General features: G+C 43.3%; 1 protein-coding gene across 1 annotated transcript in view; it reads left to right on the top strand.

Annotated features, from left to right (window-relative positions):
- The window catches only part of Stx8 (syntaxin 8), a 220416-nt gene that overhangs the window by 129992 nt on the left and 75778 nt on the right, over positions 1 to 14646 (top strand). The window contains exon 7 of the mRNA XM_051180347.1: positions 5274 to 5375. Within this exon, the coding sequence (XP_051036304.1) occupies positions 5274 to 5375 (102 nt within the window). The remainder of the gene's footprint in view (positions 1 to 5273; positions 5376 to 14646) is intronic.

Here is a 14646-nt window from a genome sequence, read left to right as displayed (position 1 = left end):
CTGTGACTTCTTTTTCCATTTTTGAAATAGTATCTTTGGGTGAGGAGCAACTTTAATTTTAATGACATTTCTTTCTTTTTCTTTTTTAAAAATTGTATAATTTTGTAGTTCTTGTCTAAGAAACTTGTGCCTGCCCATGTCACATGTCAGATTGTCTTCCTTTAAGAGTGTAGGTATGTGGTTAATTTGATGAACTATAGTTAACTGTTAAAATTTTCATCTAGAACTTTACTGTTCCAGGTTTTACAGTTAGGTCCATGAACCATCTCAAGTATTTTTGTATGTGTGGGGGAGGAAAGTCTTTCTATTTATGCATATACATATCCATATGTCCCGGTGTTGTTGAAAAGACTTCTTTTCCTTTTTGATTGGCTTTACTATCAATATCTGTGTTGAGAATTGACTGTCTACATGTGCATGTATGCATATCCATGCACATACATAAATATACACACTCATAAATAAATGTAGTTTTAAAATTTTAAGTTGTAAATTTACTTATTGATTCTTACAGGTTCTAAATAGATTCTGTGCACAAAATCATGTTATCTGCAAATACATAGCTTTTTAATCTTCCTTTCAGATCCTTTAGCCTTCCCTTTTCTTTCCTTATTGCACAGTATGGGGCTTCTAGTAAAATAACAAAACATATGTAATCAAAGCAGATCTCCTGGCCTTGCTTCTGCTTTTAAAATCCACTCACTGATATCCTTCATCAGGCCGAGAGAGTTCCTCTGCAGTCCAGTTTTGATGAGGGTTGGTGACGTGATTGAATGCTGAATTTTTGCCAGACTCCGTTTCTGCACTTCTTGTGATGATCATGTGAATGTCTTCTGAGGTCTGATCATTGGTTACATGTGTGCAGTGAGTTCAAGGCCAGCCTGGTCTACGTAGGGAGTTCCAGGACAGACAGAGCTACATAGTGAAACCCTGTCTCAAAAAAATCCAAGGAAAAGCAAAACCTCTGATCTTCAACAGTTGTCTTAGTTCACTATATATTCTTTGTCTTGTAATTTAATCCTGGTTCTATATACAATTTTAAAATGGCTTTCTTAATTCTCAAACAGTAAGATATTTCCTTCTTTCTTTCCTGTTGATTGACTAGGTGTCTCTCTCTTTTGACTTGACTGTCATGGAACTTGTCTTGTAGACCAGGCTGGCCTTGAGTTCACAGAGATGCACCTGCCTCTGCCTCCCGTCATTTATGGCTGTTGCTATAATCAGGTTTACGTGTGCCATCTACACAGTTAGGTTCTTTAAGTCCAGTCTGCCCTTTGCTCTTCTGCATCTCTGTTCTGCTTTTTAGATGAATTGTGAGTGGTTAGTTAGTGCCCTCCCCTCTTTCCATCCATCTATCACTGTAGAGCTCTGTTTAATAGTCATTGGTCATTAATTACATATGATGTCTTAGGGTTTCTATGGCTGTGAAGAGACACCATGACCACAGCAACTCTTACAAAGAAAAACATTTAATTGAGGTGGCATCTTACAGTTTCAGAGGTTCAGTCCATTATCACCATGGTAGGGAGCATGGTGACATGCAGGCAGACATGGTACTGGCTACATCTTGATCAGAAGGCAACAGGAAACAAACTGAGGTACTGGGTGTGGTGTGAGCATATAAGACCGCAAAGCCTACAGTGACACACTTCCTCCAACAAGGCCTTATCTACCCCAACAAAGCCACACCTCCTGATAGTACCACTCACTATGAGTTTATGGGGCTACTTACATTCAAGCTACCATATAGGTCTATTAAAAAGTAATTAATTGAAAGAGCAGATAAAAAGTATATGTTTCAGCTTGCTATGTACATTGTGTGCATTTAGGACTAGGGGCAGGTAGATAAATTAGGAAGTATTTTAGAAATACTGACAAAGTTTTGTAAATCAGTAACAAAGATAAGTGATAGTATTGAAACATGCTATGGAGTTAAATACCAGTAAGGGCCACTAACAAATGGAATGTCGGATGAGAGGGAAAGTAGTGGATCAAGTAACTGGGAGTTCAGGCTTGAGCAAATGATGGTGCTCATAGCAGAGAGTCATAGTTAACTTCAGCTGTCAACCTGACATAAGCGAGAGTCACCTGGGCAGAAGGAATATCAATTGAGGCATTGTCTATATGAGATTGTCCCACTGTGGGGGCATCTTCTTGATTGGTAATTGTTATAGGAGAGCCCAGCCTACTATTGGCGGTGCCATTCCTTAGGCCAGTGGGCCTGGACTGTATAAGAAAGGTAGGTAGCCAAACAAGCCAGTAAGCACCATTCCTCCATGGTTTCTGCTGCAAACTCTTGCCTTGGCATCCCTAGGTAATGGACTGTGAAATACAAGATGAAATAAACCTTCTCCTTCCCAGGTTGCCTTTGTCATGGTGTTTATCACAGCAATAGAAAACAAACTCAGACGTGGAGACAGACACTACTGGGAGGAAGTCAAGTTGGGGGAACGATGCAGAGTTTAGTTTTAGAAACTCCAAGAAAATGTCTGTAAGTAGGTCAGGATTGTTTGTTTGGGCTCACTCTTTAGCCCAGGCTAACCCCAAACTTGCAGAACTCCTCCTGCCTTACCCTCAGATTGCTAGGGCTGCAGTTGTGGACTGCACTGCCCAGCTCACATATCAGGCTTTTAGTTTAAATGTTGCTCAAGTAAAGTGTGTATTAAATCACCATGGCAGTACACAGTCAGAATACAAAACTGTGGTTTGACCCATATATGAGAGAGGAGCATACTCTAAGGCAGTGGTTCTCAACCTTCCTAACACTGCAACCCTTTAATACACTTCCTCATGTTGCAGTGACCCCCCCACACACACACACACTGTAAAATTGTTTTATTGCTACTTCATAACCATAATTTTGCTACTGTTATGAATTGTAATGTAAATATCTGACATGCGGGATATCTGATATGTGACCCCTGTGGAAGGGTCATTTGACCTCCAAAGGGGTCACAACCCACAGCCACTGATCTAGGTGAAGTTCATGACTAATGGAAAGAAACCTCAAGAGAGTTGTCACTGAACACAGCCAACCATTATGAATAAAATATTAAATAATAGTAGATTATTTTCTTAGGCAGTTGTCACCTATAAATAACTGACAAACTTGTCTTAAATCCACTTACTTCTTACAGAAACAGAAAACATCTTAAAATTATTGAATACTTTCATCTTAGGCTTCATTCATTCGTTACCTTTATGACTTCCATTTACTTTATCCCAGTGTGTGCTCAATACTCTTCTAGGGATGAGAGATACAGGGATAAATAGAAGTTTGTGTCATGTTCATTCTGGAACTGAGAGACTCACAATTGGAATAGCTTACATAGGCTATAGAGAAGGAGGGCCCTATGCTGTGCAGGGAGCTGAAGGAAGGGCGTCACCGCTCTCCTGTGCCTGCCTTATGCTGTTTTTTATGGCATGGATTGCTTTTTTTTTTTTTCCCTGCCTTGTCACAGTATGGCCTTCCATGGCAATCTGAACTACTCAGAATTCTGGAGACTTCGACCTTCTCCTTTGTGTTTCTTCATGGTTTAAGAAAAATGGTGACTCATATCGAACAATTCATCTCTAAATTAGCCTTAAAAGCAGGGAAGCGGGAGAAAAGTCTCAATTGGCAGAAATAATATATGTTCAACATTGGTGTGAGCAATACAGGAAAACATGAGGAAGAACACAGTCGCAAAAGATCCTACCACCTAGGAGCAATTATCATTAGCATTCAGTTTCCACCATTGCATGTATCCCTATAGGCATGCAGATACCAAAGGATAGATGGAAATAATTTCATGTGATTAAGGTTATAATATATATGCTATTTTAAATGTCATTTAAAGTACATTTAAATGTGTTTAATTTCACCTTTTAAAGATTAGCATAAAAAAGAACTTTATAGAAAGGATCCTTAAAGAGGCAGTAATTACTAAGTGATAAGAATTACTAAATGCTCACAAAAATGACATAAAACATTGAGGTTTTAATGATTTTAAAAAACTATGTTTCTATATATTTAGCTCTTCCAGCTTACTGTGACTTGTAATAAAATGAGCCTGCCTCTATTTTGGGCTTGAAGGCCATCATATAATAAAAGCAATCTAGATTCATTCCTGATTATGATTAAATCTGTTTCCTCAAGGGTTGGGGTACACCTGTAACTTCAACTACAAATGGTTCTGTACTAGTAGCCTGTTCCAGAAACAACAACCATGCCCTTGTTTCTAAAGTAGTGTTGTGATGACCACCTTATTATGATCACCTTGTAATAACTATCTTTTTTATGAGCACTGTCTTATGACTACCTTGTTATGACAACCTTAAAATGATGCCTTTGTTTCAGGTTGTTATGACCAACTTGTCAAGTACTTATGTTCTGCTTCTGTAATCCTTGCCTATTTGCCTGCAAAATCCCCCATTGGAAACCCGCTACTTTTGAGCTATAAAAACCCTTATCTTCCCCATGTCTAATGCCAATCTCCTGAACCCCACCTTAAGGAGAAAGCTTGCTTTAATTAATTTGGTCTTTCTCCTTTCATCTGTGGGATTAACACTTGCTGTAAGGGACGAAAAGTTAATGCTTTATTTTCTGCTTCTCCCCCCACCCCCAGTTGCTTTTTAATTGTGATTGTATTGCCACATGCTGTTTGTCCAGTGTGTATGTATTTGTGTGTGTGTGTGTGTATTTATGTATGTATTCTCAGTTCAGTATTTAAGTGGATTTGGTTCCAGCTAACGTCTCTTGTGTTAGACTCTCTGATTTCGAGTCCTTGATTCTTTTGCTCAGCTCATCTTGTCAACAGTTGGCTCAGATGCAGCTAAGGTCACCTCTGAAATCTTCCCTACTTGCCTGAGCTGAAATTTGTCACTCACCCCCACACACAGTTGCTGATGTTTCTATGTCCTATAATAGGATTATTTTAAGCCAGGTTTAAAAGCAGACAAGTCTCAGTTTGCTCACTTTGTGGGTGGAAGTCAGGAACCTTGGTAGTGTTAGCTTGGCCCACCTTTATTGGGTTCCAGTGCCTAAGCTCATGTGGCCAGGCTTGTGTGACAGACAAGCGTTTCTGCCTGCTGCGCCAGCCTCTTCGCCCTCACAGGTTTTCACTCTATTGCCATTTTCTTGTGTTTTTGTTTTTGTCTTTTTGGATCAGAATTGCAGCTTTTGAAGCCTGTTTGTGAATGCATGCCTTGGTATGGCAGGAGTACCATAGTTGCAGACCCGGGGAGCTGTGAACTGGCCAGAGTTAACCAAGTGTCCTTGCTTTCCATTCTAGAGATCATTGACGACCTTGCCAACCTTGTGGAGAACACAGATGAGAAGCTTCGCACTGAAACCAGGCGGGTGACCCTGGTGGACAGAAAGTCAACTTCCTGTGGTAAGAGGTGGCGGTCACCCCAGCTGCCTGGGGCCTGCTCTTCTTTTCCTGCTCCGTGCTGCTTCTACTAACCATGCAGAGGTGGCTGCCTGCCCTCCTAATGCAGCAGCCCCATCTGATGAAGCATCAAAATTGCTAAAAGGTGCTTAAGTCTTGTTCAGACAATATGTATTGCTAAGGTTCGGAGGGTATAACAGTCATTGGTTTAACCTCTGAGTTGAGAATCATACCTGTTTCATAGAAATGAATGGTTTGTGATGTTATCTAACAGCATGCAGTTTGGTGGTGAGCCGTCTGTGTTTTCAGGGAAGTTTTGTTTTCTTTGTGCCCTGCCTCCCTTAAACCATAAGCTTAATCAGTGAACTCACTGTAGAAGAGCCAAGAGCGGCTTCCAACTCACAGTATGACCAAGATAAAAACCCAGTGCTGGGCAACGCCATCTCTACTGAGCCACTTTGGCTCTTGATGCTTGTAAAATAAGGATTCGTGTGTTGATATGAGTCTGCTAGAGGACTTAGAATGCTGATTTCCAGGCCCCCGACCAGAGGAGGTCCCACCGAGGAGGTCTAGGGTAGAGTTTAGGAGCACTCGCTCAGTTTCCCCTGAGGTCTGCATTTATCTCTCACCTGTGCAGCACCTTGACCCGAGGTGACAAGGAGGCACAGTGGTAGTCATCACCTCATTTTTATTCGGTGTCTCATCTCATTAAGGTTAAGCAGCTCCATTAAGCTGTTATGTTTATGAAAGAAGCACGGTGACAGTCTAGTGACCTGAACGCTGGCTTGACCTGACGTTTGGATTTTTGCGTGTGAGAAATATAGCAACATCCCTATCCCTGAACAGGGTTGACCACCTCTTTTTACAAGGAAATGGAAGCCTAGCAAGTTTAGATTTATGCAAGAATCAAACCATAAGAGGTGGAGGTGGAAAGGAGCCCGCATGTTTTACCTTCAGAGTTTCAGGTATGAAGGACAAAGTCCTTGTGGTAAGACAGTCTCCCATGGTGGCACATGCCTTTAATCCCAGCAATTGGGAGACAGAGGCAGGTGGTTTTCTGTAAGTTCGGGGCCAGCCTGATCTACAGAGTGAGTTCCTGGACAGCTATGTCTGTTAACACAGAGAAATCCTGTCTAGAACCACTCCCCTCTCCCCACACACCCCCGCCAAAAAAAAAAAAAAAAAAAAAAAAAAAAAGTGTGGTAAGATGGAGAGGGAAGGCTCTGCTGTGGCAGGAAGCAGAAGGAAATCACACTGCAGGGGAAGCTACCAGGCTGGTGTGCAGCCTGTGAGTGAGAGTGAATGGGCCAGCAGGCCACAGGTGCTAATGCACGGCAGGTCCCACCAGGTCCACTTCCTCTGAGGCTTGGGAGTCTACATCTGCCTGACCTCCCGAGCTGTTGCTCCCTTCTCTGGGAATTTGGTGTAAGCCTCCATGACTTCAGGGCCCTTTGCATTTCACATGCCCCCTCAGCACCTCATGGATGCCATTGCCAAATTCTGCTGCCAGCTTGAGATACTGCATGATGCCTCTTGGACCACTGCTACAGTAGTCTTTATGTGCCTTCACAGCTGAGTCTGAGAATGTACTTCTCTGGGCTGTTCGGTTTGGTTGTTTTCAAGCAGGGAATCCCTTTAGTGAACTCTCATTTCGGGCTTCCTCTTTTTCAAATGCTTTGTAGTTTCATATGCTAGAGCCTTGGTGGGTAGAGTGTTGCCCTTCGAGGTATTTTTCTTCTTGTTCCAGTGCAGTAAAGTGTGATTGTTGAAATGGAGTGTCATGTAGCCCAGGTTGGACTTAACTCATGAACCTCCTGTCTCTACTTCTCAAGTGCTGGGGCTACAGGTGTGCACCACCATCCTGGATGCAATGCATTGCTGGGTATTAAACTCAGGGCTTTGTGAGTGCCAAGCAAGTGCCTGCCAATTGAGCCACATCCCTAAACCTACCAGGTTTCTTACTAATGTCACTATCTCTTTAACGGCTAGAGACTGCTTTATCTATACCACCTTTCAGAACTTTAAACTGGCCCAGACCGCTTTGCTTGCCATTGTTCTGCTCACTATAAATTTGATTGCAAGCAGTGAGGAATAGCCGCCATGCCACTTTCTGGACGGTATGCTGTTTTGAAATTAACTCTACAATTCATTCTAATTTAAAAAAAGAAAAGAAAAAAATTCATCCTCACGCATATTCTAGGAAACAGGCAAACTGAAGCCATACTCATCACCGGAACCTTACAGGAATGGCCTCTAGGGCGAGTTTCAGTAGTAACCTCATGAGCCCTACCTTCTACTCACCCAGACTTCTACCAGGGTGGCTCACTGTGCTCTGCCTGCAGCACCCTGCAGCTTCCTTAGCTGGCAGCTCTAAACTCTTCCACATTCTTCTCACAATCCAGCCTGCAGGCCTAGGAATGAACCGTGTGGTCCGGCCTATCACAGCCCTGGCTGCACTCCGCAGCACTTTGTGCTCGGGTTACTTTCCTCACCACTGTGATCACATACCTGACAAGAAGCAACTTAGGGGTAGAAGGGTTTATTTTTGCTTGTGGCCATGGGAGCAGTTCATGGGACTCTGTGAGGGGTGGGGGGGGGGTCATGGTGGGAGCATCTTGTAATTAAGTGGCAAGAACATAAGGATGCTTGCTCACCAGGGGTGGGAGTGGGGGGGGCAGAAAAAGGGAAAAGCTGATCTTTGAGTGAGTGTGCACAGTCGTGCACTCACCTTTTCCCCCCAATTCAAACCCCAAACATAAAGAATACCAGTGTTTATCTCTCCCTGCTTACTCATCCGATGATGACCAGGGGCTAATCCCATCACCATGCCTTCCCCATTGCCGTGGACATTATCTCCTGAAGCATGCACCAAATAAACCTTTCCTTCCTTGAGTTACTTCTTGTCCAGTTTAGTCACAGCAGTGAGAAAGTAACTCAGAAGCCTCTTGGGAGGAGCATTTTTATCCCAGGGGATGAGATAGCTAGCATATGTGAAAACCACAGATGAGCAGGAACTAGCAATGAACCATGAAACTATCTACATAGACACAATATAGCATTTGGATGAGCAGGCATGGGTTAAAAAGTTACTTTAATTATTTTTATATTTCTCTCCGTGTGTGTGTGTGTGTGTGTGTGTGTGTGTGTGTGTGTGTGAGAGAGAGAGAGAGAGAGAGAGAGAGAGAGAGAGAGAGAGAGAGAGAGATGGGTGGGTAGGTGCACATATGAAGATCAGAGGACAACTTGTGGGAATAGGCTCACTCCCTTTACCACATGAGTCCTGGGAATGGAACTCAGGTCATAAGGCTTGACAACAGTACCTTTACCCACTGAGACATTGCACTGGCCCCTCAATTTTGCATTTTAAAAAATATTTTATGTACATGAGTTTTGTCTGAATGTATGTATGTATGTATGTATACCATATATATGCATGCCTGGTGCCATGAAGGCCAGAAGAAGGCATCAGATCCTCTGGGACTGGTCCTCTTCAAGAATAGCAAATGCTCTTAACCACTGAGCCATCTCTCTAGCCCCTCACTTTTGCTTTTAAAATTAAAAGGCTTGGAAGGATCTAAAGAAAACAGGAAACTATAAAAACTTATTTGAAAGGGTACCAAATAGAACTTCTATAAGTTAGAAATAAATGAAACCAAAAATTAAGTGTACAATTTTGTTACCAGCAAAAAGAAAATCAACCAGAGGACAAACCAGGTGAAACAATCAAAACCCAAATATATTCTATTTTCATAAGTACTAGTATCAAATGTTCTGGAAATTAATTTTCAGCCTCTGTAATGATGGCTGTTGAGGAACAAAGGGACAGCCCAGAAGCCCCAGAAACAGCAAAGAATGAATCACCAACTCTTCCCAGATACAAGGCTGAGTTTTCTGTGTAAATATGGACGCATGCATGCAGGCAAGGTGTGTAGAGCTTGGGAATTAATCTAATCAGCTCACTCAAGTGTCACTTGGTTGCCGTTCACATGGCCCTCTCAGACTGTGTAACCAGGAAGACCCGAGCGAGGTGTGGAGAGCAGCCGGCCCATCATCTTTTTTGCTCAAAGGAGAGCCAATCTAGGCTGTAAAGCATGAAATGGCTTTTTGTTTCCCTGGCGTGTACGTATCTCCCATGCCAGCCTGACATATCAGTCATAGATGCTTGAGCAGGGGGCGAAATTCTAGTTATAAATACAGACCAAATCACAAGGGGCCACACAGGAGAAGGGCCTGGTGATGAATTTGTTTGTTCAGTTGCTAACAAAGGATTCAAGCATTTCTTTGTGGACCTTTCACTCCAGAGCCTGCGCTTGAAAATTTTTCCTGAGATCTTTGTGTGTGTTTTTTTCCTCCCTTTTCTTTTCCCAGCCGCACCCCCCGTGATAACATCAAGTAGGAAATAATGCTGTTTTTTCCTAGATTGTAAAGGCAAATTAGACTGATAGGTTTCCCTGGCTCCTCCATATATTTTCAGATCTGTTTCTTGTATTAAGGGCATTTACATAAAAGTGGGATCTTTGTAATTGCAGTTTAAATATTCAGTGTGGCTGATCCTCATTAGAATTCAAAATAGAACCTTGTCTGAGTCTGAGGAGAGAGCCAATTGTGAAAGCCCAGACTAGGAATTCTCAATGACTGGAGCCTTGCTTCTCAGCATATTGACTATTACGTAATGTTGTCTAAGCACGTCCATTGTGATTTTAGCGTTCCTGTGATGCGGTTGGAAATCAGTCCTGCTGACCTTGCACAGGCATTGTCTCCACCTGGAACCACTGCATCTACCTGCAGCTCCCCTGGAGCTACAGCAGGGTCAAGTAGTCCAGCATGGATGGGTAGCCACCATCACAGCATGGGTGACTAGGAGAGTTACTTACTCTGTATATCTCTTTCCTTCTCTGGGGGTGGGAGGGGGAGGGGAAGAAGAAGATGACGATGACAGGTAGGCATCCCTAACTGAAACTTCAGACTGAAGTGCCTCAAACTCCAAAGTTTTCAGAGAGCTGACATGCCGCAGTAGGAAAACCTCATATCTGGCCCCAGGTGATAAATTGTTGTGCAAAGGCAGTTGCCCTAAAACACTTGTACAAAAGCACCTTCAGGCTGTGTGCATGCAGTGTGTGCATGGAGCAAATGAGTTTTATACTTAGGCTTGCTTCCTGTCCTCAGATCTCAATATGTTTATCCAAAATTTTAAAATACAGAAGTATCGAAAACCTGAAACGCTCCTGGTCCCAAGCAGTTTGGATAAGGAACGTTCAACCCACAATAATATGCCTGGCTAGTCTGTTGTGCAGAGGATAAGTTGGGAGCCGCAGTGGTTGTTACTAGTTGGTTCTTGGGATCAGCTATGTTATCCTGTTGACTTCAGTTGGTCGGTGACATAGGTAAGACTGGGAGGCACCTATGCTTTTCTTAAAAGGCACAGAAAAGCCTTTAAGAAGAGCAAATTATGTAGGGATGTTGTAAAATCATGAAGTTAGCATCTTCTCTTAATAAGGAAAGGAGTTGTTTTTATTTTTGGTTTTGGTTTTTTGTTTGTTTGTTTGTTTGTTTGTTTTTGAGACAGGGTTTCTCTGTGTAGTTCTGGAACTCTCTTTGTAGACCAGGCTGGCCTTGAACTCACTGAGATCCTCCTGCCTCTGCCTCCCAAGTGCTGAGATTAAAGGCATGTGCCACCACCGCCTGGCAGGGTTTTTTGTTGTTGTTGTTGTTGTTGTTTTTGTTTTTTATGGAAATTGGAAATTTTGTGACTGAAATCATTAGCCCTGAAATTCATTGGTGCCATCTCTAGTGAGTATATTATGTTGTTTGTAATGTTTGGTCTTAACTTATACTTACTCTTTTGACCCTTATAAAAAACATTAGAGGAATGGGGAGATGACTGAGTAGTTGAGAGTCATCCCTGGCTGTTCTTCTAGAGGACCCAGGTTCCATTCCCTGCACGCAGGTGGCAGCTCACACTGTCTGTGGCTCCAGTTCCACCGCCTTTGACGGATTTGACACCCTCCTTGGCCTCTGTAGCACTGCACAAATGAGGTGCTCTTCTATGCATGCAAGTAGCGCATTCGTGCACATGAAAGTTAGTGAATTAGAAAAATAAGAACATGAATTCTCTGCTGTAGCGCTTATTCACAGCACTCCTCAGAGCTGCTTTTTTCTTCCAATGCATTTGTTTTACAACCCTTACCACAAGCATGGGCAGTTAATTTAGAGCAAGGGATGACCGTGTGGTTTCTCTTCTGTATCTTAACTGTTTATCAGAAATACCTCTTGACTAATGTGCCTTTGCTTTTTCTCCTCCTTAACATAGCTTGTTAAGCTAGTGAAATGCCTCTGCTGTCTTTACTAAACTAACCTAGGGAACTGCTCACACCTACCACAGTGAACGTCTGCCTCCAAAGCCTCTTGCCCTCCAGGTTTGCTGCTCATGGTTTCATGTATTTTATCCCAGCACAGTTGCTGAACTCCACCTGTGTGCCAGGCACCAGGCCAGAAGCCTGAATTAAAAGATAGGATTTAAGAGTATGCAAGAGGGACACCTGAGGAAGTCACTGATGATGGGGGAATGCCACAGAACAGGCCCCCTGTCTGCCAGGGGCCCAGGGGTTTCCCAGAGGCCGCCTCTGGAGCAGACGTCTGGAGAAAGAGTAAAAAAGCTGCCAATCGATGAGCATACTGAGGTGACGACGTAGCACGCTGGCTGTGTAGATTGGATCCCTTAAAGCCTGCTCCACCCCCAGGGCCTGGGGAGAGGCCTGCTTACCCAACAGCTGGAGGCTAGGTGTGAGTCAGTGTTCAGAGTAGTGGGCGTGGTCAAGGCCTGAGGCGGTTTCTCCACACCTCTTCTTTTATTTAAAAGAAAAGGCGAAGGAAAATCCTCCTAAGGAGTCCTCCTGTGCTTCATTTCTTGATGCGTGTCAATGTCTCTTAGAAATGTCGTGCTTCGGCATAGTGAGGCATTACAGGCTTAGCTCCTTCTTCGATGTGTAGTTCTTATTTATTCCCCACCCCATTCTCACCTCAGTCCCCTCCTCATTTTCCTTGATTCTTTGTCCTCACACCACTCCATCTCCTTTCTCAAATGGTAGTGGACAACCTGCCTTCAGACCCAAATTCGCCTGAGTGTCCAGGCCCGTGTCTTCAGATTCCGACCATCTTTGACGATGCCCACAGCACCTTCTCTCTCTATCCCTGATCCATGGACTTAAATCCTTTCCTTCAAGTCCGGTTCCTCTTCCATCTTCTCCTTCCTATTTTTAAGTAGGGTCTTACACGGTTGGGGCTAGGTCGGGGCTAGTTGGGACGTACTGTTGTAGCTGAGAATGGCCTTGAACTCCCAATCCTCCCACTTCAGCCTGCTGAATATTTAGATGATAGGGCATACTCCATTATGCCCATCTTCCTATTTTCCAGGCTCCAAATTTCTTTCAATTCTTCACTTGCCTTCAGGAATCAGAACTTCTAGACTGAAGAAGGCAGCTGAGATTATAGCCACTGGCAACATAGAGTGCCAACAGTAGACTGTTTCCAAGGGGCAGAAAAGCCAGGAGGCTGCAGGATCATCTGGGATTTTTGTTTTGTTTTTTGAGACAGGATGTCTTTGTGTAGCCCTGGGTGTCCTGAGACTCACTCTGTAGACCAGACTGGCCTCGAACTCACAGAAATCTGCCTGCCTCTGCCTCCCAAGTGCTGAGATAAAAGGCATACACCATCACCACCACCACAAGCTGTTGTTTTTAAGAGAAACCTGAAGTCTCACAATATTTTAGTCACAGCATGAAACTGACACTTTAAAAGGTACCTTGTAGACCTAATAAAACATATACACCACTTTGGGATCCTGCTCATATCTGTGTAGTTGGCCCCTAGGCCTGCTCAGCCCAGCTCGGGTCCCTCGAGATCACTTCGTCTTTTCCTTGTTCTACCTCTGGTACTCGGATACATTTAAGTGAAAACAAACAAGTCAGTGAAATCTTCCATTTAGGACAGAAAAATGTGTATAATTTTGATGTTTCTGGTAGCCTCTGCCTTGGGTTTTGATGTTATTAATATAGCATCTACTCAGCCATTGGAACTGCAAAACAAGTAAGACAGATCCCACTCCTTAAGGAGTTCTCTATATATATTCCTTTTGCATTCAATTGCAAACTGTCCCACACCTTTCTAGAATAGTCTAAGGGATAGGGAAAAGACTTCATCATGGAGATAATAGCAAGTAGTAAAACTATATATTGAACAAATAGAATAGGAAGCCTGCTTGTTCAACCCAAGAGAATGGCATGGCACATCACTGTGTTCATAAGTGTTGCTTAGTAGATATTCCAGGAGCTAAATGGCCTGCTCAGAAGTTCCCTGTTCTTGGCCTTTACATACTCCGCCCCGAGTCCATGGTACTGTAGAGTTTGTGTAATGCACATTAATTACTTGTAGTTAGGATGTCCTTTATTTGTGACCACATCAATGTTGTCTGCCTGGTTTTACATTCTGACTCTGGAGAAGCCTGTTTTCTTTACTCACAGTATTTATTTAGAATAAGAGCACCAAGTTCAAATGCCAGTGCTGCAACTGAATCCAGGCAAACCTAAGCCCTTGAGAGAAACACAGAATTGGAAAACCTTTACTTAATAGGAGGTGATTGATAGGAGCTGACAGCCTCTAAGCTGTCTCCATGACCCTCCCTGCCCCCCACCCCCAGAAGCCTCCATGCATCTCAGGGCCTGCTGGAGAGGGCACTGACTTTTGCTATCATCGAAGGGTCAGACTTGACCATAAATACAATCATTTCTACATTATTGTCTTTGCTTGGTATGGTGTGGAATGATAAGACATGCTTTCTAAGAGCAATTTCTGTTCTTACTGAATACTAATCTCACCCTATGGGCCTCGATTGTGATGCTGCTGATATGTGTATCTGTGCACATTCCACAGTGATCTTTGTTCAGCAGTTAATTCATCTGCTCTCCCTGAGGAAGCAGCTCCTCCTGGGTACGTTGAGAGCTGTCAGTAATGCTGGGCCTGCATGTGCCTTCACACTCAGAGCACCCCAAACCTTAGTGCTTTATTGCTACCCCAGCCTAACTTTCTAGGAGTGCATCATACTCTACTACTCCCCGTCCACGTATTGGCTTTCTTTTATATTTATAACCTGAAGTGAAGAATTGGATTCTAGTTGTGGCTGGAATTACCTAAGCTGGAGGGGCTGGGGCCCAGGACCACTTTCTCTTTTCATATGTAAAATTAGCAGCTTAGACTAAGTGGTCATTGTTCCATCCAA

The sequence above is a fragment of the Phodopus roborovskii genome, unplaced genomic scaffold (genome assembly GCF_943737965.1).
Source record: "Phodopus roborovskii unplaced genomic scaffold, PHOROB, whole genome shotgun sequence".
Lineage (NCBI taxonomy): Eukaryota > Metazoa > Chordata > Mammalia > Rodentia > Cricetidae > Phodopus > Phodopus roborovskii.
This window is presented reverse-complemented; position numbering and strand designations above follow the sequence as displayed.